Source organism: Oncorhynchus masou, chromosome 31, assembly GCF_036934945.1.
Source record: "Oncorhynchus masou masou isolate Uvic2021 chromosome 31, UVic_Omas_1.1, whole genome shotgun sequence".
Lineage (NCBI taxonomy): Eukaryota > Metazoa > Chordata > Actinopteri > Salmoniformes > Salmonidae > Oncorhynchus > Oncorhynchus masou.
This window is the reverse complement of record NC_088242.1, coordinates 48661181-48682653: the sequence shown is the minus strand read 5'-3', so window position 1 is coordinate 48682653 and position 21473 is coordinate 48661181. Positions and strand designations below refer to the sequence as shown.

Sequence of the window (21473 nt, the reverse complement as noted above, 5' to 3'; positions counted from 1 at the left end):
AGCAGCAGGTCATAGTGAAATACATATATTTTTTAATAGAGATACCATGGCGGCCGCGGTGCACCTTAGAAATAGCACAAAAACCCGCGACCAATATATTTTCACCCGCGACATCGTTTTCAAAGTAGCCCAATTTGTACGAAAACTGCGAACATACCAACACTGCCTGGAGCGCTTGAAGAATATGCGCATGCGTACTGCAGGGGATCAAGGTAGGGGCGGTACTATAACGCATATGGGCGGAACGTGCAGAACGTTGCAGATAGAAATGTAACATCTAGAACAGTTACAGGCAACAATGTTCCAATAATAAACGCGATACATTTCTATATTCAGCGTGAATTTTGTGCACCACTGCTCCTCTTGGCTGACTATATGTATTTCATATTGCAACAAGGCCGACCAGAGCAGAGGATAACCATTGACGCTTGCGGATTATTTGTCTACTTTTCACATTCTGGAGAATTTAGATTAAATCTGTGTGTTGATATCACTAGTTTGTGACCGAGTTTAGTTAATTCAGCGGTTTATATTTCGCTCTACGGTTGAGACGCCGTCGTGTTGTTTTTATCGAGATCAAGAACACTGACTGCATCATCATGTTGAAATCGTTTTAACTGACGCGAATGTAGATTACAACTGTCTGGCATCTATTCCATCCACGCTCTGGCTGCCTCTGCGTTCTATCAATAGGGATGCATCTATTGATACTTTATTCCATTTGATAGGTAAGCTGTTGCACTACTGTTGTTTCCCTATGTTATTGACTGCTCTTAAAACAAATAAATGGACAGATCCAGAATCACGAGGGGATCTCGAATTTTAGTAATCTAGCTGCTTGCATCGTGTGTTCTAACACAATCGGCATCTTCCAAAATCACAGGTATTATGGCTGCTTCTTCTCATAGTTGTAGAGGGATGGTCAAGACTATTTTGAGTTTTAGGGCCAACAGGGATTCTGCTCAGAAGTAGTGCACTATATGTAGGAAATGGGATGCCATTCGGGAAGCATCCACTGTCTTGTACAGTAGCTTGCCTAATGAGAGTCACATAAACTGACTGAGCTTCAGTTCCTTGAACTTTGTCAACAGTTAGGCTATTTCCTTCTTGTCATCTTGATCTATTTGCATGGTGTGACGTATTGGTGTGATTGCAATGCATAGGTGCACCCTTTGATTAGGCAAGCAGTGTTTCAAACCGTAGAGATTCAGTATCTGATGACGACCACTTGTTCTGACTGTAGCCAGCCAATTGGTGAGCATCATGCCATAACCACCAGGATAGCACACACACTCAGTATTGTTGCTCTGATATTGTGCGCTTAGGAATGTTATGATGGAAAGAGTCGTGATCTCTATCTGCCCCTCTCTCTCTCTCTCTCTCTGCCACTTCCTCTGGCACTCTGGGTGCAGCTGTGTCAGAACCACCAAACAGCCTCCTCTGTCCTCCTCTCCTCTCCCTGGGCTCACAGAAAGGCAGCATTATGCCTGGTAGCTCAGCTCAGGCGGGTACAAGGGGCAAAAATGGAGTGGCAGAGGGTATCGCTGAGCCCCCAGATGGTGACCTGGCTGCTTCTCAAGAGGGTGTCACTGAGCCTTTAGCATCGCCAAGCCAAAAACATGTTATATATGCTGGGATGGATGGATGGGCAGCTTTGGAAGACTTGGCTGAAATAGGGCTTTGACTGCTTACATGTCTGTGTGGATGATGGGGTATTGCTCTTTGGCAACCTTAACATTTCAAGTTAATTATGCTGTAATAAATACATGCAAAATTTTGCATTAAAAAAACAACACTCACAGGAATCTAACTCAATTTCAGAGAATCCCCTTGGGCCAAGGCAGAAATTCTGTGGGTGAATGTGTGTTTGTGTGTGTGTGTGTGTGTGTGTGTGTGTACATCTGTCAGAGAGACAGAATGCCCCCCTTGGGCCAAGGCAGTAGTTCTCTCAGCTCAGTAAGGCCACTGACCTCTGTCACTGACCCTCTCTATGGACAATAGCCAGCATGCATAGTCACAATTCTGACACACAGAGAGCTCCACTGTAGCCAGATGGAGCTCCACAACTAAGAGAACAGAGAATGGCAAACCAGTGAAATAAATAATGGAGCTGGATGAAACTAACTGAGTAAAACTGTTACTCCGACTTGCTGGCTGGGCATGGCTGTGACGCAGCGCCTAGCTTCGTCAAGTGGTGTTAACCAAAAGTTATTAGCACTTTGGAGGTAGCAAGAATAGGCTTTCTCACACTGCCTATAGTGGCTAGCTTAGAAGCCAAACTGATAAGCTCCATTTCACCTTTGTTTCACTTCACAATATCAATGGGAGCATATCGGTTTGGGCTCCAGGCTATGTAGTGACTGTGATGGGAATGCTCAATGCTGCCCATGCTGATAGTGATAATGCTGCCTGTAGTGTAATGTCCTCCCTGCCAGTGGAATGTTTCTGGTGATTATGCAGTGTAATTATATCCACCTCTCAGCCAGGTCAAATAGTGAACTGTCCTAATGTGACTCACTTTGCTTTACCATTACATAGCCTAGGGCCCTAAGGGCCCTATTGTCCATTGGCACAGCTGTGTCTTCCCTACATCATCAGGCAGGCATATCCAGGTCAGATGGTGAACTTTCCAAATGACTTTGTTTTAGAACAGAGTAGTAATACTTCTAACACCCCATAGAGAAATATGCCTTGCAACAGTACATGACATACAGATGACATAAAAACTGTGGGGTCTGAAATGATTGACACCCTTGATATAATTGACTATAAAATGAATAATTAAAACACTGAGCTATATTGTATGTTCTACAAAATGAGGAAATTATATTATTTTATACTAATACAATTGCTCAGAGTAATATATATTTTTTTGAAAAGGTAGGGGTCATAATTATTGACACCCCTGTTTTAAATACCTTTCAATAGCCTTTTTCTAAAATGTTTTATGAGTTGGAGAACACATTGGGAGGGATCTTAGACCATTCCTCCATACAGAAACCTTCCAGATCATTGATATCCCTAGTCTGTGCTTATGGACTGCCCTCTTCAATTCAAACCACAGGCTAGGCATTCTCATTTCTACTCCAACCCCACCACTGGTGTGCATGGCCAAAGAGTTCTATTTTCATGTCATCTGACCAAAGCACTGGTTCCACTTCAATTGCCAATGCCATTTCGCAAAATCCAGGCATTTACATTTGTTGGATGAGGATGACATGAAAATACAGCTCTTTGACCACGTACACTAGTGGTGGGTTTGGCGTCGAAATGAGAACACATGAGCACAAAAGAACCGTATACCTACTGTAAAAATATGATTGATGTTATCATTGATTTTTATGGGGCTATTTTGCTTTCACTGGTCCTGGGGCCATTGTTAAAGTCAATGGCATCATGAACTTTACCCAGTACCTACCAGGACATTTTAACCAAAAAACCTGGTTCCTCTGCCAGGAGGCTGGAACTTGGCTGCAAGTGGATCTTCGAGCAAGACAATAACCCCAAGCAGTACACATCAAAATCCCGAAAGAGATTGTTAATTACCCACACAATCAACATTTTGCAATGGCCATCTGTCTCCAGACTTAACACCCGTTGAAAACATGTGGTTTGAATTGAAAAGGGCAGTCCATAAGCCCAGACGAAGGATGTATGGAGGAATGGTCTAAGATCCCTCCCAATGTGTTATACAACTCATAAAACATTTAAGAAAAAGGGCCAGTGCTGTTATCATCACATGGTGAGGTATTGAAAACAGGGGTGTCAATCGTTTTGACCCCAACCTTTTTTGAGAAAAAAAATATTACTTGTTTAAACAAAATCTCTTTCTCTGAGTAATTGTGTATCAAATAATATAATTCCCCAATTTCTTTTGAGCATACAAAATAGCTCAGTATTTTAATGATTTATTTTATAAATTTATTTTTGCTCATCTTTATCAAAGGTGTCTGACAAGACAGACATGCATAAATACACACTATTACCACAGCTGTTTTTCCCCTTTGTCATCTTCTACTGTAGGAAAATGACCATTTGATTTGTTTTACCAGCAAACTACACTATTTACAGAAAGGTCCATTCTGTAATTCTCATTTTAAACAAATGTTCCTACTGTACCTCACAGCTACAGATTTAAAACTAGCCTCTTTTATGATGGGTCTTCTCAAACTGAGAGATGTTCAATGCTTTAGAACAATATGTCGATCCACTGGTTGTAGCCAGTGGGGTGAACAGGCTTTTGTCAACAATATCTTCTCCTGTGATTGTGTTCATTGGGCACCAAACGGGACTGAAACGGGGAGGAACCAACTGAAGTTTTTGTTTTCTGTTGAGAAATGTTTTCTGTTGTGCACTAAGTAATGCGATCGTGTGGTTTGGCTGAGGTTAGGCCTAGCCGACTTGGCAGATTCAAAGCTGACTAAAACGGGTCGGGTCTAGTCTGGATGCAAAACCTTGTCATTTGCAGTGGGATTTTCCCCTGCTGCTCTGAAGGATGTACACACAGCTCTGAAATGATAGCCATGTTTCCCTTCCTGTTGATCTAAAAGGGAGACTGTTTGACTCCTCATCAACTTTACTTTAACGAGCCTCTCAACTTTATTGTAAAAACCAACAACAACATGCTTTTTTTGCTTGTGTATACTCATTCGTATTCTCATCTGAATTCATCCAACCAAAACTGTAAAAACGACAATAAAACCACTATTTCTGGGTGGTGTTCATTAGGCGCTAAACGGTAGAAATCGGGGAGGACCTGAAACTAGTGGTGTTGCTGACTGTAGCCGGATCTAGCTGTTGTCCCTGAGGCGGATGAGGTGGTGTCTATGTTGTTGACTTCCTGCTCTGTGGCCCTACATGAACATCTGCAGCCTGTCAGCCTGTCTGTCTGTCAGACCCAGCTAGATGGCCCTGTGGCACGCTTTCCTCTCAGAACTCCTTCGCTCACTGTACCAGTGGCTCTCTCACTATCTGCACCGCTTATAGTGTACCTGGCTAAGACTCTGTCAGACCCAGCTGGATGGCCCTGTGGCACACTCTCACAACTATCTCCCTTACTGTAACAGGCACTGCTGCTTCCCTGCACCAGGCTAGCTGCTGCATGGGGGTATAGCTCTCACATTTAACACTATCTTCCTTACTCTTCCAGGCTATGGCTGCCTGGTTTTCCTCCCTCCCTCCATCTCTTACTCCTTGGCTCTGGCTTCTCCCCTGCTGCTGCTGTAAAGGCCTGATAGCAGGGCAGCAGCAGCTAACAGCAGCATCAGAGTATCGGGGTGTAATCAAACAGAGCATCCTCAACCAAACGGAGCCCCGGAGGGACAGAAACAGGAGGGATACTGAGACCCTACATGGCTGAACACACACACACACACACACACACACACACACACACACACACACACACACACACACACACACACACACACACACACACACACATACACACACACACATGGGGCAGGGATGGTAGTGGGAGCATGATGGTTATGGGGTATTATGCTTGTGCACATCTCTAGGTCTAGTGTGAGAGCTTGTAAGGTCCATGGTTATCCATTATGTACTCTTTCTGTTGCAGGGCTATTTTAGTGTTTGATGCAATTAGGCCTAGATACTGTATGTAGGCTAATGATTGAGAATTCAGCATAATAGTATAATTTTACATGTGATACTAAATAAATAATCTGGACAGATCACTTCTCACTCACCTTGCCTAATATAACTATAGTTGTCAATGCATTGTTGTTTTTTGTCTGTGAGTTCTGCAGTGTTTTCATGTAGCTTAGTGAGTTCAGTGAGGGTAGTGCACTCACTGCAACAAGGGTGTGGCAGACACGTTCCATGGTCTGAGGAAGGAATTCTCCATACCTTCATACCTGTCTACCTGTCTCGTCTTGCTGCTAGGTCTACTGGCTGCTGTTGAAGACAGCCTAGAACCAATTGTTCCTCTACATGCATACATTAGTTTAGACTAGAGTAGACACACCACTCGTCTTGCATAAGACATTTAGCAACTTGACGGAAAATGATGAAAAACCTGTTTGCTTTGAACCCAATTGGATGAGAATGTATAGCAGAAGGGATGGGTGTTTCTAAGGCTATTCTCCACTTGTTTACGTTTTTCAGTTGATAAAATAAGATCATGACTTTATTATCCCTCATGGGGTCATTTAAGGACAGTACCAGGCAAGATAAATACAATTAATAAGGAAAAAGAAACAGTGCAGTTGATGTGCGATGGTGTGGACTACATTTCCCCTCAGTGTCTCTGTGTCAGTTTGCTTCATGGTGTATTTAGCTGTGGCTCTAGTCTGTACCAGTATCACAGGGCACAGTATGTCTCCATGCTTAGGCTCCCAACTGGTTTGTGTTAACCACTGTTTTGTGATTTGGAGTGCATGGCCCTTTCTGTCTCTGGTTTATGTACAGTAGTGTTCGTGAGCTGTGCCTTTGTAGTCTGTAACAGTAGTATCACAGAGCACATCATGTATCCATGCTGAGACAGGTTCTCATTGAAGCTAACTTCCTGGTTCCTGATGTAGCCTCAGGCAGATGTCACACACGGCTGGCCTTGTACTCTACTACCCTTCTGTACGGCTTGCACTGCAGCATGTAGGCTATAGACCAACACACTGTGTGAAACCTCATTGTGTGCTGGACTCTGGTGGTGTCTTTCAGCAAGGACATAACCTGGGTTCACTTCGCTGTATTGTCAGTCAGGAACTCAGGCGAGCAGAGATGTAGCCTGCAACAATCAGAGAATACCTTACATTACAGACCTCTGGAACTAAAGTGTGTCTTACCCACAGACTGTATCAGAATCAGGGCTGATTGACTACGGTACTCAGAAAGACAGGGGTCACAGTAGAAACTGAACTGGAATAGCTCACAAAGACTGTGTTGTCTGCTTCCTGAAAATGGAAAGGCCGTGGTTCGATGAAGAGGGAGCCTTCTGGAAACGGCTATAGCCCTTATCTGTTAAATGTGACACCAAGACATGCTGAATTATGTTCCATTCACTCACACACGCTGGGCTGGTAGCCTGCTGCTATTTTGATGTTGGCCTATTCAAGGACTTTTATACACTGAGCTGTTGCTTAAAATAAAGGTTACATTAAAAAAATAAAATAAAAGGGGAAATCAAAAGTGTCATCCCAGGCAGGCGTGGTCCTTGTTGTTGACCCATTCCATAGTTGGTGATGTCACTGTTCCACTGGGGTCTTTAACCAGACCCATCCTGTGGCTATCTATCAGTTAAAAAACCCAGCTCTATTATCATACAGATAAATCTAAATGTAAACATAGATAAATCAAATTGATATTCCTGTGTTTATCGACTTCAAAGCATCAGTTGATTGATGGGTTTCTTCTTATTGTAGTTCTGCACTGCAAAAGTCTGGTGATTGATGTTTAATCGTCATGAGATGTATTATCACGAACTTAAGCAGTTGTTTAGATCTTCTGCTCTGACAGTCTGTCTCTTTCATCTACTTCTTTGTACATGTATGTAGAAATTGTGTGCAAGCGCCTCAAACATTTCTGCAGAATGTGGAACTGAACAGCCTGAGCCCATGTGTCATGGTAGTTCAGAGATCATAAGACTGGGAGGATCCCTTCAGATATGTTGCTTCTTCTGCTGCTCCAAAGATATTTATTTACCTTTTATTGTTAACTAGGCAAGCCAGTTAAGAACAAATTCTACAATGACGACCTACCCTGGCCAAACCCTAACCCGGACGACGCTGGGCCAATTGTTTTGCCGCCCAATCATGGCCGGTTGTGATACAGCCTGGAATCGAACCAGGGTCTGTAGTCACGCCTCTAGCACTGAGATGCAGTACCTTAGACAGCTGCGCCACTCGGGAGCCCTGTGCACGTTTGTTTTACTGTCTGTGTGGGGACCAAACAATTGATTCCCATTCAGAATTCCCATTCCCATTAAATTATCCCTAAACCTGACCCTTAAACCCTAAAATAGCATTTTTCCATGTGGGGACCGCCGAAATGTCCCCACTTGTCCGCATTTTCTTTATTTTACTATCCTTGTGATTCCCTCGAGAATAGTAAAACCAAAAACACACACACATACTAACTGCCTTGACCTGATTTACGTCATTCTGTTAAAAAATTTGTCTGTCTGTAACGTAGTAACAATGGTGGGAGAATGTGTGTTTTCAAAGGGAAGTGTGTTAGGCCTTACTTTCTCTCTTACTATCAGTTGCTGTGGCCTAGCTGTAATACTAATGCCGTGCAGTCATTGTCTGTGCTGTCTTACTCTTTCTCTCTGTTTCTCTCTCGCTCTCTGTTTCTCTCTCGCTCTCTTTCTCAGCGACCCCACCCTAGTGTAGGATTAATCACGGTCTGGGCTCTCTGTCAGGCAGGAAGTTCACCATCCACAGTCCGCTCAGCTCTGTAATGGGTTTTCTGTGACATGTCCGTGGGAGGAAGTGACTTCATGTTGTGGCACAGGACGCTAGTTACTCAGTCAGGGTCATGTTCATTTGTGTGCGCAATGTAAAGCGTTTTAAAAAAGCTTCACAACGGGAAATGAAAATGATTTTTCTTACTGGACCAGGACCCTGTTTGAGTGTTTTCTTTTGTTTGGTTCCCTAAGGAACACGGCCCAGAACTCATCCATGGGAACTGACCCTTGCTGAAAGGAAGTGGTTTGTCCTGGGATGATGGCATCACCCATGGGCCGTGCATTCACCACTCGTGCATAGAAATAGAGTAACAAGAACAGGAAAAAGTCCCTCAGACTACCCGTTCTAGTGATTCTATTTCAATGGGTTCTGGGACGATGACACCATCCATGAGCCATGCATTCACCATTCATGTCATGTGGCTCTGCTACTTTTCATTTGTTAGGCCACATGGAAATACTTGCTGTATGTCAATACAACCATATGTCACTGACTGCATCAACTATACTGAAAGAAGTTGTAACTGACTGACCGCAGTAAATATAAAATAAATACTTTTTACTGTAAATGCTTCCCTCCTTATGGTCAATGTCTTCTAATCTAGAATAGAAAATAAAGATTGAGGAGAATCCTGTAATGATCCTACCACTAGTTTACATTCTCAGTGTTTAGGAGAACTATATTAAGCTCTACAGTATACTCATTAGGATGGAAAGATTCAACTTGAGACTTTTTCAAATATACTGCATATACTGAGTGTACAAAACATTAAGAAACCTTTCATAATATTGAGTTGCGCAATGAGGGTGGGCAATGAGCAGCCCAACCTATTGCTGCTGTGACGACATAATGGAAACTTGCTTCCCCACAGTTTTGAAAGTGAGATGGGAAAAAAATATATACAAAAACGGTTACTTCTGCTTTCTGGCACTGGCTGTAACCGAGTGTTATTTATATTCTCTCTCTCTCTCTCTTTGGACCTTGTCAAACCCATTCTTGTAATGATTCAATATTTGTACTCCATCTATAAATATATATATAGATAAATAAATATATCTGATAAATACAGTGGGGCAAAAAAGTATTTAGTCAGCCACCAATTGTGCAAGTTCTCCCACTTATAAAGATGAGAGAGGCCTGTCATTTTCATCATAGGTACACTTCAACTATGACAGACAAAATGAGAAAACAAAATCCAGAACAAACAAGCAAGATTTCTGGCTCTCACAGACCTGTAACTTCTTATTTAAGAGGATCCTCTGTATTCCACTCGTTACCTGTATTAATGGCACCTGTTTGAACTTGTTATCAGTATAAAAGACACCTGTCCACAACCTCAAACAGTCACACTCCAAACTCCACTATGGCCAAGACCAAAGAGCTGTCAAAGGACACCAGAAAAAAAATTGTAGACCTGCACCAGGCTGGGAAGACTGAATTTGCAATAGGTAAGCAGCTTGGTTTGAAGAAATCAGCTGTGGGAGCAATTATTAGGAAATGGAAGACATACAAGACCACTGATAATCTCCCTCGATCTGGGGCTCCACACAAGATCTCACCCCGTGGGGTCAAAATGATCACAAGAACTGTGAGCAAAAATCCCAGAACCACGCGGGGGGGACCTAGTGAATGACCTGCAGAGAGCTGGGACCAAAGTAACAAAGCCTACCATCAGCAAGGGCATTGAAGATGAAACATGGCTGGGTCTTTCAGCATGACAATGATCCCAAACACACCGCCCGGGTAATGAAGGAGTGGCTTCATAAGAAGCATTTCAAGGTCCTGGAGTATCCAGATCTCAACCCCATAGAAAATCTTTGGAGGGAGTTGAAAGTCTGTGTTGCCCAGTAACAGCCCCAAAACATCACTGCTCTAGAGGAGAACTGCATGGAGGAATGGGCCAAAATACCAGCAACAGTGTGTGAAAACCTTGTGAAGACTTACAGAAAACGTTTGACCTCTGTCATTGCCAACAAAGGGTATATAACAAAGTATTGAGAAACTTTTGTTATTGACTAAATACTTATTTTCCACCATAATTTGCAAATAAATTCATATAAAATCCTATGTGATTTTCTGTATATCTGACCACGCACATGAGAAACAGCATGGTCGAAGTAAAATTGTACTTCACATGTTTACTTTCACATGTAAAAATGTCCCAATTAATTGTTGTGTTTAGGCGATGACTGTCTACTTAGGTTGTCCATTGTTTTGCCTGTTATGGTCTCTTCCTCTCTCTCCACAGGTGTTTGTGTGTGATGGTAGCGTTCGGTGTGTGAGGCCTGTGAGAGGAGACCCACTGCCTCCTCCCCTTCAGGATGTCTGAACCCCAGGTGAGACCAGGATATGATAAACATATATGGCTGCTTCATGTCGAATATAGAGATACACTATACCACCTATCATTGAGCTGGTTTATTGCTGAACTGGGGTCAATATCAATTCCTCATTGCTTTTCATCCTGATAACCACTCCTGTCCCTCAGACACCAACATGGCCACAGGGCACAGAGTGTGTGGCCAAATACAACTTTAAGGGCACCACAGAGCAGGACCTGCCCTTCAACAAAGGAGATGTCTTAACCATAATCGTGGTGACTAAGGTAAGGTACCTAACTCTCTCTCTGGCGAGGGAGACGAGAAAACAGGCCAAACGCTCCAATGATTTACAGTTTGTGTCTACTTGGTGTAAAAAATAAAATATTTCTAATTTCTGTCATATTTCTTGACATTTCTACACTTACATATAAAAAGAACATACAGTACCAGTCAAAAGTTTGGACACATCTACTCATTCAAGGGTTTTTCTTTATTTTGACTATTTTCTACATTGTAGAAAAATACAGTACAAAAACACATACATCACCCATGTCACACCCTGACCTAACCAAAATATATAAATAAAACAAAGAATACTCAGGTCAGGGCATGACAGAGTAGGTGTGTCCAAACTTATGACTAGTACAGTAGTTCAAAAAATAGTTGCGTTTTTAAAGGGTGAACTTTTGGGTTGTTGTTTCAGTAATTGTTTTCTACCTCTGTACTGTATTTACTCAGTCAATCCTGATCTGATACACAGAGTTATCATGACATTTTCTGTTCCAGGACCCGAACTGGTACAAAGCCAAGAACACAGCAGGCCAAGAAGGCACCATCCCAGCTAACTATGTCCAGAAGAGGGAAGGGGTGAAGCAAGGGGGCAAACTGAGTCTAATGCCGTCAGTACAGTACAGTCATAGTAGCCTGGTTAAAGCAGACTGAATCCTTCAAAACATTGCTCATCACTCCATGTTGTACTGAAATTACTTCCCATAAATACACTACCTGTGTTGTGTTGTTACATTACTTAACAGTAGTGTAGTAACACAATAAAGATATGGGAGTCAGGAGTACCCTTTAGGTTCAATAGTCAATTTAAAAAATATATATAGGAACAGTGGGTTAACTGCCTTGTTCAGGAGCAGAACGACAGATTTTTACCTCGTCAGCTCGGGGATTCGATCTAGCAACCTGTCGGTTACTGGCCCAACGCTCTAACCAATAGGCTACCTGCCGCCCCGAAGTTACTAGGGTATAGTTCAGGGCTCGCCAACCTTGTTCCCGGAGAGCTATCCACCTGTAGGTTGCTCCAACCCCAGTAACTAATCTGATTTCGCTTATCAACCCGCTAATTATTCGAACCTACAGGACAATAGCTTTCGAGGAACAGGGTTGGAGAGCCCTGGCCCTGGCTCTAGTTCAAGTTTATTATGCCATTTCTAGGTATTGAAATACACACATAGGAATGTGTTTTTGTAAGAGCTCTCAACAATTAAAGCATAAAAACAGTCTGAAGTACCTGTATAACATAAAGGTGAAAGCACTCTATGAAACAAATAAGAAAGTGCTCAGGTTAGGTGACACCATGAGTTGCAGTTTACAGTTCAGAGTATAGTGACTGTGATACTAAATCTGGTTGAAAGTGTTTGTTTTTCAGGATGTTTCTGTGTGGTTGTAGAGTACAGATAGGCTATTTGTCGTGGCAGTGAAGCCACTGTTATATGAATATAAACCACAGTTGGGCTGAGTCCTGGCTCTGTCTGACTGCAGCCCTGTAATTGTAGCTCGTGCTCTTCTGTGTCCGTTTCCAGCTCTCATGTGTGTGCACTGCCGGAGAGGGGAGGGGGGCAGTCGGGTTCTCAACATCCTGTTAGTTAGGATAGTAGAATACACAAGGTGAAATTTCTAAATGGAATAGTGCATTAAGTTTTCTTCTTGTTATGTCAGTCACTGACAATCACTCAATTAGCTAACATTTTATACATTTCTAGTTAAGTTAGTCTAGCCAGCTATCTAAACCTTAAGCAGTAATCATGGCCAAGTTACTGACCTGGCACGCAAGTCATGGCAAAAATGCAGGAAATTGGCTTTAAATTTAGCTTAGAGCCCTCAAAAAGCTAAAAATGTGTGTGTGTTCAGTTCTGCAGTGCTGTGTGTGCACTGCATGGTTTCCTGCTGGATCTTGAAATCTCCCGCATTCAGCCACATGCCTAAGTTCTAAGAAAGTGTTTGTTTGTGTGTCTGTACACGTATGTTTTTTTCACTAATTGGTATTTTTACCAATCAGATCAGCTGTTTTGCTAAGACTCTTTTTAGACTTATTATTAGTGTTAGTGATAGACGTATTATCTTTTTAGACATATTAGTGTTAGTGATTGCGGTGTGTGTGTGTGCTGTAAAAGAACATTGTGACAACTGTTGATGTAAAATCGTCTTTATAAACAAATGTGATTGATTAATTAATCCCCATTCACCCTTCCAGATGGTTCCATGGTAAGATAACTAGGGAGCAGGCTGAGTGTCTCCTGATCCCCCCAGAGATGGGTCTGTACCTTGTGAGGGAGAGCACCAACTACCCTGGGGACTATACCCTGTGTGTGAGTTGCGACGGCAAGGTGGAGCACTACCGCATTGTCTACAAGGAGGGAAAGCTCAGCATCGATGAGGAGGCGTTCTTCGAGAACCTCATGCAGCTTGTTGAGGTGGGTGGTGGGGAGAGACAGGGGTGGAGGGGAGAAATAAAATGAAATAGTTATCTTCGGGCCAGTTTCCCAGTCACAGATTAAGTCTATTGCTGGGCTTCATTAAAGATTCTCTATTGCGCATGCTTTTTAGTCAAGCAGTTCATTAATCTGGATCTGGGATTTGTCCCTTCTTGGTCAAATAAAGCTGTCTATTATTTTACAACCAGAGTGTGTGAGCCATACAAATGGTGTGACCAAGTGTATACAGAGTTGATTTCTCTGTTAGCTACTGTACGTGCTCTGGCCTCTGCAACTGTTCCCTCATCAGAGCCACACACACAGTTCCTGGAACAAATACACTGTACAGGAAGTGACAAAGAGGAAGTGATAGCGGCAGGCTCCAGATCATTTCACCTGAAGACACCCGCCAGCCGGGTTTTACTTTCAAAACCATCCTCTCTCTTCCTTCATCCATCTGGCGGCACACTATACATTAACTCAGTTTTGGAGTCATTTTGTTGGTCTCAAAAAAGCATGTCAGTTATTAAAGCCTACAAGGTGTTGTTGACATGCATTTAAAAAAAACTTGACCTCTGATTATATTTTTTATCCATGCTGCCCTCTGTTGGTTACGGCTAGTATGCTGAATGAGTCCATTAAAAATAGATTGTATCAATTGTACCTTTGAAACAAAGACCCATATGCATTTTTGTTCCATTTTCATGTATTCAGTTATCCCAAATGTTGATGACATCATCAATATTGGCAATCTTTCCCTTTCTTGGCCTATGTTATTGACCCACGTTTTCTCTCCCTGTCCTCAGCACTATACCAAAGATGCAGACGGTCTCTGCACCAAACTGATCAAGCCGAAGCTGGAGGAGGGTACTGTGGCAGCCCAGGATGAGTTCTCCAGGAGCGGCTGGGCTCTCAACAGGAAGGAAATCAATATCCACCAGTCCATTGGGAAAGGAGAGTTTGGAGGCAAGTGGCTTTGTGAAAACGAGTGACTGTAGCTGTGTATAAATAGGTTTTATCGATGATGACTCTGTTGTAACCAGTTCGAGGCAGTCTTCTCCAGCTTAATCCACCTCATTCCGGTTCTCTTGGAGTGTGTGAATATGCCTTAGTAAATTCTCTCATTCTCACTCACATGTTTCTCTTTCCCTCAGATGTGAAGGTGGGAGACTACAGAGGGACCAAAGTAGCGGTGAAGTGTATCAAACACGATGCTACAGCACAGGCCTTTATCGCTGAAGCTTCAGTCATGACGTAAGTCAGAGCCCGAACCAAACTTCTGTTACATGTTCCCTTTCAGTCAGTCAACTTCAGTACAACACACTATGGGTAGTCGCACCCTCGCGACTTCAATTGAAGAATGAAAATCACGCCTGACAAGGCCAATGAAATCTGCGCCTCTTGGAAGCCCCGCCTTCCACAGGTGATAAGCGTGAGGCTCGGATTCTTTCAATTATTCCGCTTTTTACCTCGATGTAAGCAGGAATGATTCACACTACTAAAACTAACAATTGGAACAAGAGACTGTCTTACGTGGTAAACTGCCCCTTCATGGTAGAGCATGCTCACCTCCTGGAAATTAGGTGCTGAAGTTTGTATGGTTCTCATAGTTTCCTAATCACAAACAATTAGTTATTCTCCGGCTTGCTTGGCCTGGCTATAGCAATATGTTAGATGGCTAAGGAAACGACGAAGGATAACAAGCCTTATTTGGGTTTGTGACAATGCCCAAATGAATAAAAAGATACTCACTTTTGTTGTCTTGTATGTCTCGGCTCGGTGCATACTCTGGCTGCCCTCACACAAATCAGTTTGTGTGCGGGACTAGGGAACGGCTGAGAGATACAAGTGCCCGTACATCGGCTGAGTCTGAGTTGCGGGACGCAGAGATGGATTGAGGCGTTGGTCAGGTCAAATGTCTCCCTGCTCCTGTGAACTCTGTCGCCGGTTATGGGAGGCGACTCGAAGAGAGAGGGCAGGCAGGTTCTGTGGGTATCCTCCCACCGCCTGTGTCTGCCATGGTTAAGCACTGTTTGCCTCTCTTCCCAGACTTATTGCTGAAGGATCTGGTCCTACGTAGACTTTCGAGACCAGGCTAGCTAACAAGCGATGCATAGCGTGCTAGCCAGGTTAACTCATTTGCAGAGTTAACTGTGGAGTTGCTGGGGTAGCTCTCTTGTTTAATATATAACGCTACGTTAAGTCGCTTGGTTATTCTAAACGGACTGTGCTGCGGTCAAAGAGGCTAGCTAGCCTAGCTTAGATAAAAAAAGCCTCATCATGGCTAATTAAGTTTACTAGCAACCCCTGTCCTATTGTAAATTCCTGGAGTTGGATGGAGTGGAGAAAGCAGGTTTGGCAAGCAACGCCAAAGATTTGGTTCCTGAGAGTGCCAATCTGATGGCTAGAGGGTTACCTCCGGACATTACTGCTACTGTTCAGTCCGCTAGGGCTCCCGCCACAAGGGGTCTGTATAAGTGGCAAGCATTTGAGCTCTGGTTCCAAGATAAAGGGCTGGTTCCTTTTCAGTGCTGTGTGAGAGACATTTCTTATGTTCCTACATGAGCTTTTCGAGCAGGGGCGGGCATTCTCCATTTTAAAAGTGTACATAGCTGCTATTTCAGCGTGTTGTGGGAATTGACGACACCACCCCGGGGGCCCAGCCTTTGGTCGTACAGTTCCTGAAAGGTGTGCGCCATCTCAGACCGGTCTTTAAACCTATTGCGCCCACATGGGACTTGGCTTTGGTTTTGGAGTCGCGTGTGTGGCTCCTTTTGATTCGGTGGATCTGAAGATCCTCTCCTACAAGATCTAAACGTGTTGGGGACCTCCAAGCATTATCTGTACACCCTTTCGATACTCAGTTCGTCCCATCTAAATGCAGCTTACACCCCCCCCGAAAGCTGCATTTACAGGTCTTTAGTTTTTGCGCTATTTCCCTTTTTTTCACCTCCTCCTTTTGCTTCTGAAAAGCAACGGAGGTTACATGCCCTGTGTCCAGTACGAACTTACGCACATACATTGAGTGGACACGGAATATCCGGTTATGTGACCAGCTTGTGTGTGGTTGCAATATCAACAGTCCCTTATCTGTGGTATATCATGACATGCATCATTCAAGATTGAGTTTAAATTGTGTGCAGCGCAATGGACGTAATGCACAATGTCTCAGGAAAGACTTTCTGTATATAAATAGGTTGGCCCCACAACCTGGACTGTCAGGCTGTAGTGAGAACATTTGCACACAAAAAAGAAGGACTTCAGGGGAATCTCTCAAGTTGCATTGAATTTAATTTAGTATCCTTTGGGGTCGGCTTAGGCCGAGATTCCATTTCCCCATAGTATGTTGTACCAAACTTGTCTGACTGAAAGGGAACGTGACGTAATGACTATATCGACTGTTCATTAAAGGAGGGAAACAAGGTACAACACACCTGTTTGGCCCCGCACGCCCGTTCCTGGGATCGGTGAGGAGCAGTAGTAAATTAAAGGAATGAATCCGAGCCTCACCCATATCACCTGTTGAAGGCGGGGCTTCCAGCGAGGTGCGGTTTTTATTGACCTTGACCATGATTTTAGTTCTTCAATCAAAGTCAAAAGAGTGTGACTACCCATAGTATGTTGTACCTAATTTCCCTCCTTCAGGGAACAGTAGTTATAGTCATAACATTACGTAATCGAGCAATCGCTTTCCGTCCTCATTGTTTAATTGTTTTCCTTGTTTACTGCAGACAACTGAGACACAATAACCTGGTCCAGTTGCTAGGTGTCATCGTTGAGGAGAAGGGAAGCCTGTTTATCGTCACTGAGTACATGGCCAAGGTAGGTGGCTTCTATGATTAAGTTAAATAAAGGTAATGCATTAATAGATAGATATATAAATAAAGAACCAAAGAGCTTTGAAGACCTGTTTCTCTATTTTCCCTTCTCCTCAGGGCAGTCTAGTGGACTACCTACGCTCCAGAGGTCGGACAGTGCTGGGTGGGGATTCCCTACTCAAGTTCTCTGTGTGAGCATGATAATGATTTATCCCTACATCTTGAATAATGTTATCAGAAGTTTGCTGACAGGGGCTTATAGCGGCCAGATGGAAATGTAACATTGTCCATTTTAATCAACATTGTCAATGCCTCTTTAAATATCAACCGTTCCCCTCCCTCTCCCCCGTAGTGACGTGTGTGAGGCCATGGAGTATCTGGAGGCCAATAACTTTGTCCACAGAGACCTGGCAGCCCGTAATGTTCTGGTGTCAGATGATAACATCGCCAAGGTCAGCGACTTCGGCCTGACCAAGGAGGCCTCCTCTAATCAGGACACAGCCAAACTGCCCATCAAGTGGACCTCACCAGAGGCCCTAAGGGAAAAGGTAGGCTAGTGTAACGTAAGCTCACTCCACAGCTAGCTTGAAATGTCGCCAATGGTGCTACTGAGTTGGATCCTTTTCTATAGGTCAACTGGTTTGTACATTGTCAAGGATGGTGGTTACGTGTGTTAGCGAGGCAGAGGCCCCCAAGTTTGAGCCGTGGTAAAGACCGTTTACCCTGAGTTTTACTCAGAGAGGGATGAAGCTATACTGCTGAACGAGCACACTGACATCGGTTTCACAAGTCACTTTCCTTATTGTCTTTAGGAGCATACCCTGAATCTGAAATCAACCCTTAAGGAACTTGTTTAAATCGGAAAGGATTGGATAGTTGTAAGCAATATGGTAGCAATTCCACCTAGCCTATCAGATTGCAAGATGGAGCTACCACCATATTACTTACACCTGTCCAATTCTCTGAGATCTACAGGGAGTAGGGATTAGGGGTCGATTTGTGATTCAAGGTATAGAAATATTATTGTACTGCTGATTTCCACCATATCTATAATATACTGTATGTTTGACACATTGAAATAAGCTTTACGGAAAGGCTGTCTTTCCCGCTGTCTGTTGATAAACAGAAATTCTCCACCAAGTCAGATGTGTGGAGCTATGGGATCTTGCTGTGGGAGATCTACTCCTTTGGACGAGTGCCTTACCCCAGAATTGTAAGTATATTTTAACCTTTAGAAACTAAGTCACTCAACTAACTGTTAGTTATAATACACAACGTGCAATTTTGACAGTCGGTAGTGTATCAGCGCTTTTCCTCTTATATGTCAGTCACCGACAGTCACTGAATTAGCCCATGTCAGCTAACATTTTATAGGTTGCTAGGTAAGTTAGTCTAGCCAGCTATCTAAGCCTTGTAGTAATCATGGTGGAATTACTGACTGGGCATGCAAGGCACATGCCCAGGGGCCCTGACATCTAGAGGGCCCCCATTGATTTTTGTTCGTCATTCTCACTCAGATATCATATGAGCATGGCATAAGTCATGGTAAAATGTGTAGAACTGCAGGAAATTAGCTGCAAAATGGCAACATCTCCTCACCATCCCTTGGGAAAATATGTAGAGCTGCAGTAAAATTAGCATTAAAACTGTACATTTTTCTCTCCGCCCCATGACGAAATGAGTAGAATCGCAAAAAGCTAGAAACGGCCAAGTGAATAAAACTGATTGGGCAGGTGTGTTAGAAACTGTGACAGCTGTAGAGTATATGAATTTGGCAGTTAAGAGTCAATGTAGTACATTTGAAATGTGGACAGTGCTATTATGGTCCAGTATAATACTATTCCTTTCAATGTTGTCAACATTCTGTCAGGGTATGTTCTTTAGTGATGATGACACCATATAAATGTAATGCAAAATAGATATAAAGTAATTCCTAATCAAAATGTATTATATTTCTGCAAATGATACTCCCCTGTCTCATCTTCTCTTCATCCCCCCTTCTCCTGCCCCAGCCTCTAAAGGACGTGGTACCACGTGTGGAGAAGGGCTACAAGATGGATGCCCCAGACGGTTGTCCTGAGGTGGTGTATGAAGTCATGAAGCAGTGCTGGACCCTAGACCCCCTGGTGCGGCCATGCTTTAGAGTCCTCAGGGAGAAACTGCAGCATATCCTAGCCAAGGAGCTCTACCTGTGATGGAATAGGAAGAGGAGGTGAAAGGGGAAGTGGACAAGGATGGCTCTCCTTTCATTGAGGGAGAAATAGGACGGACAAGGATTGCTCTTCTTTCATGATGGGACCAAAGCCTGACATTATCAAGACCTCAGAGATCCTCGTCCCTCTCTTATAAAAAAGTTTTTGATTGACATTAGATTGTGTTAAAGTTTACTTATTTTATAATTTCTCATTCTGTTGAAATGTTGTTGCCACGTTGGCATTTCCACCTTTTTTTACCCCCCCCTCAGGGTTGCCTGTATGTCTGTTCTACAGTACATTAGTGGTTGTATTTTATATTTTTTGACCTTTATTTAACTAGGCAAGTCAGTTAAGAACAAATTCTTATTTTCAATGACGGCCTAGGAACAGTGGGTTAACTGCCTTTTCAGGGGCAGAACGACAGGTTTGTCAGCTCGGGGGTTTAAACTTGCAACCTACCGGTTACTAGTCCAACGCTCTAACCACTAGGCTACTAGGTCTGGCCGACTACAGTGCATACTCCAGTGTCAAACAAACCCACCCGGGACTGTTGTGAGGTACTATACCCCTTTCACAAAATCGTACCGACCATAACCATACCGTGCTGGCTCTGATATTTTCTTTTCACATGGTCCTTTTCAGCACAGTTACAGGAAAGATGACGGATACGTGGCCTGGCCGGTGCAGTTTGGCTTGGCTAGTGTGAATCAACCCCAAGACAGGCAATACACTTCCCATGTCCCTGCTCTCCACCCATACAGTGTAAGATTGTTACCCCAGTTAAATACGATCTGTGCCAAATGCCTCCAGAACACAGGGCTATCCCCACAAATACTTCACTCCTCCTCTACACGCTTGCCTTTTTTTGGTGTTTTTTTTGTTTGTTTCTTTTATGTTTTATGCATTTGTTTGTTTTTGTTACACATCCTCCTCTCTTATTGCCACAAGTGTTCATCTCACATTTATCAAACTGGAAAGCAGAATAAATCCTCCACTAAAAAGTTACTGAATTCAACATTTCAGGACGACGTGTAACATGACAGAGAGATTGAGATTGCATGGAAGAAGCCATTATGGAGAGATAAACTAAGGGCAAGTGTATAGAAATAATTAAAATGTAACATGTACATGTGAAAACAGTTCAGAAATGAAAGCTGAAGGGAACCATGCATGTGGAACGAGAAGCCTTTTTTGTACCCTTTAAAGTTGTTTTTACTTTGCTGCCGTTATGATTAAATCATTCCACTTGAAAAAGTTTTGAAAAAGTTGACTGCCTCAATGATTTTATTTATTTGGACTACTGACTTTTTTGACTAATTCAATATGGTTTTGGAACTAATATTTACTTTTCAATGGAATGAGGGAATTGTTTCTGAACTTGTGTAGATATGTCGAAGACTAACAAACTTGTCGATAGTAGCTGCGACCAGTGGGTGGAGGACGCACAACCTGTCAGAATTATAGTATGCTCAGATTCTCTGTCTATATTGAAGAGTTTATCATCTGGCAAATCTAATAGGAGTGACCTCTCTATATGAGGCATTAATGTTATTATGAAGAATCGAAAGACTGGTTGTAGTTGTGAGATTCTGCTGGGTCCCAGCCTACTCGGGAGTGAAATAGTAGACCAGCTAGCCAAAAGGGCTTTAAAACAAGATATAATTGATATTCGTGCTCCATTGGGTAGAGGTGAGGCCAAATGTACGATTAAAGCCATTATGATATATGTGTGGCAGAAGAGGTGGACTGCGAGCCCAAGGGCTGGCATTTATTTGCCCTCCAATGAAAGGTTGGTAGACCAAGATGCAAGGTTCAGATTAGGAAGGAAGATGTGTGTTTGCTTGGTTGCATATAGGACATTGTTAATTGAACTCGTCATTATATATGGTTGGCAAGCATGAAAATATATTTTTTTGCATGGATGGCATGTTGATGAAACAGTGAAGCATGTGTATTGTTGTAAGTACCGATATGTGGAAGAGATGGAAAGATTGTGTAGGGTTACAGAGGTTGG

General features: G+C 43.1%; 1 protein-coding gene across 1 annotated transcript; it reads left to right on the top strand.

Annotated features, from left to right (window-relative positions):
- Window positions 1–229: 229 nt before the first annotated feature.
- LOC135524043 (tyrosine-protein kinase CSK-like) lies at window positions 230–20727 on the top strand. Its single transcript, XM_064951183.1, has 12 exons — window positions 230–728; window positions 10672–10759; window positions 10912–11028; window positions 11531–11643; window positions 13227–13446; window positions 14253–14412; window positions 14601–14700; window positions 17178–17268; window positions 17382–17455; window positions 17617–17812; window positions 18391–18477; window positions 19277–20727. The coding sequence occupies exons 2-12, from the start codon at window positions 10745–10747 to the stop codon at window positions 19457–19459; spliced, it is 1356 nt and encodes a 451-aa protein (XP_064807255.1). The 5' UTR covers window positions 230–728; window positions 10672–10744; the 3' UTR covers window positions 19460–20727.
- The last annotated feature ends 746 nt before the right edge of the window (window positions 20728–21473 follow it).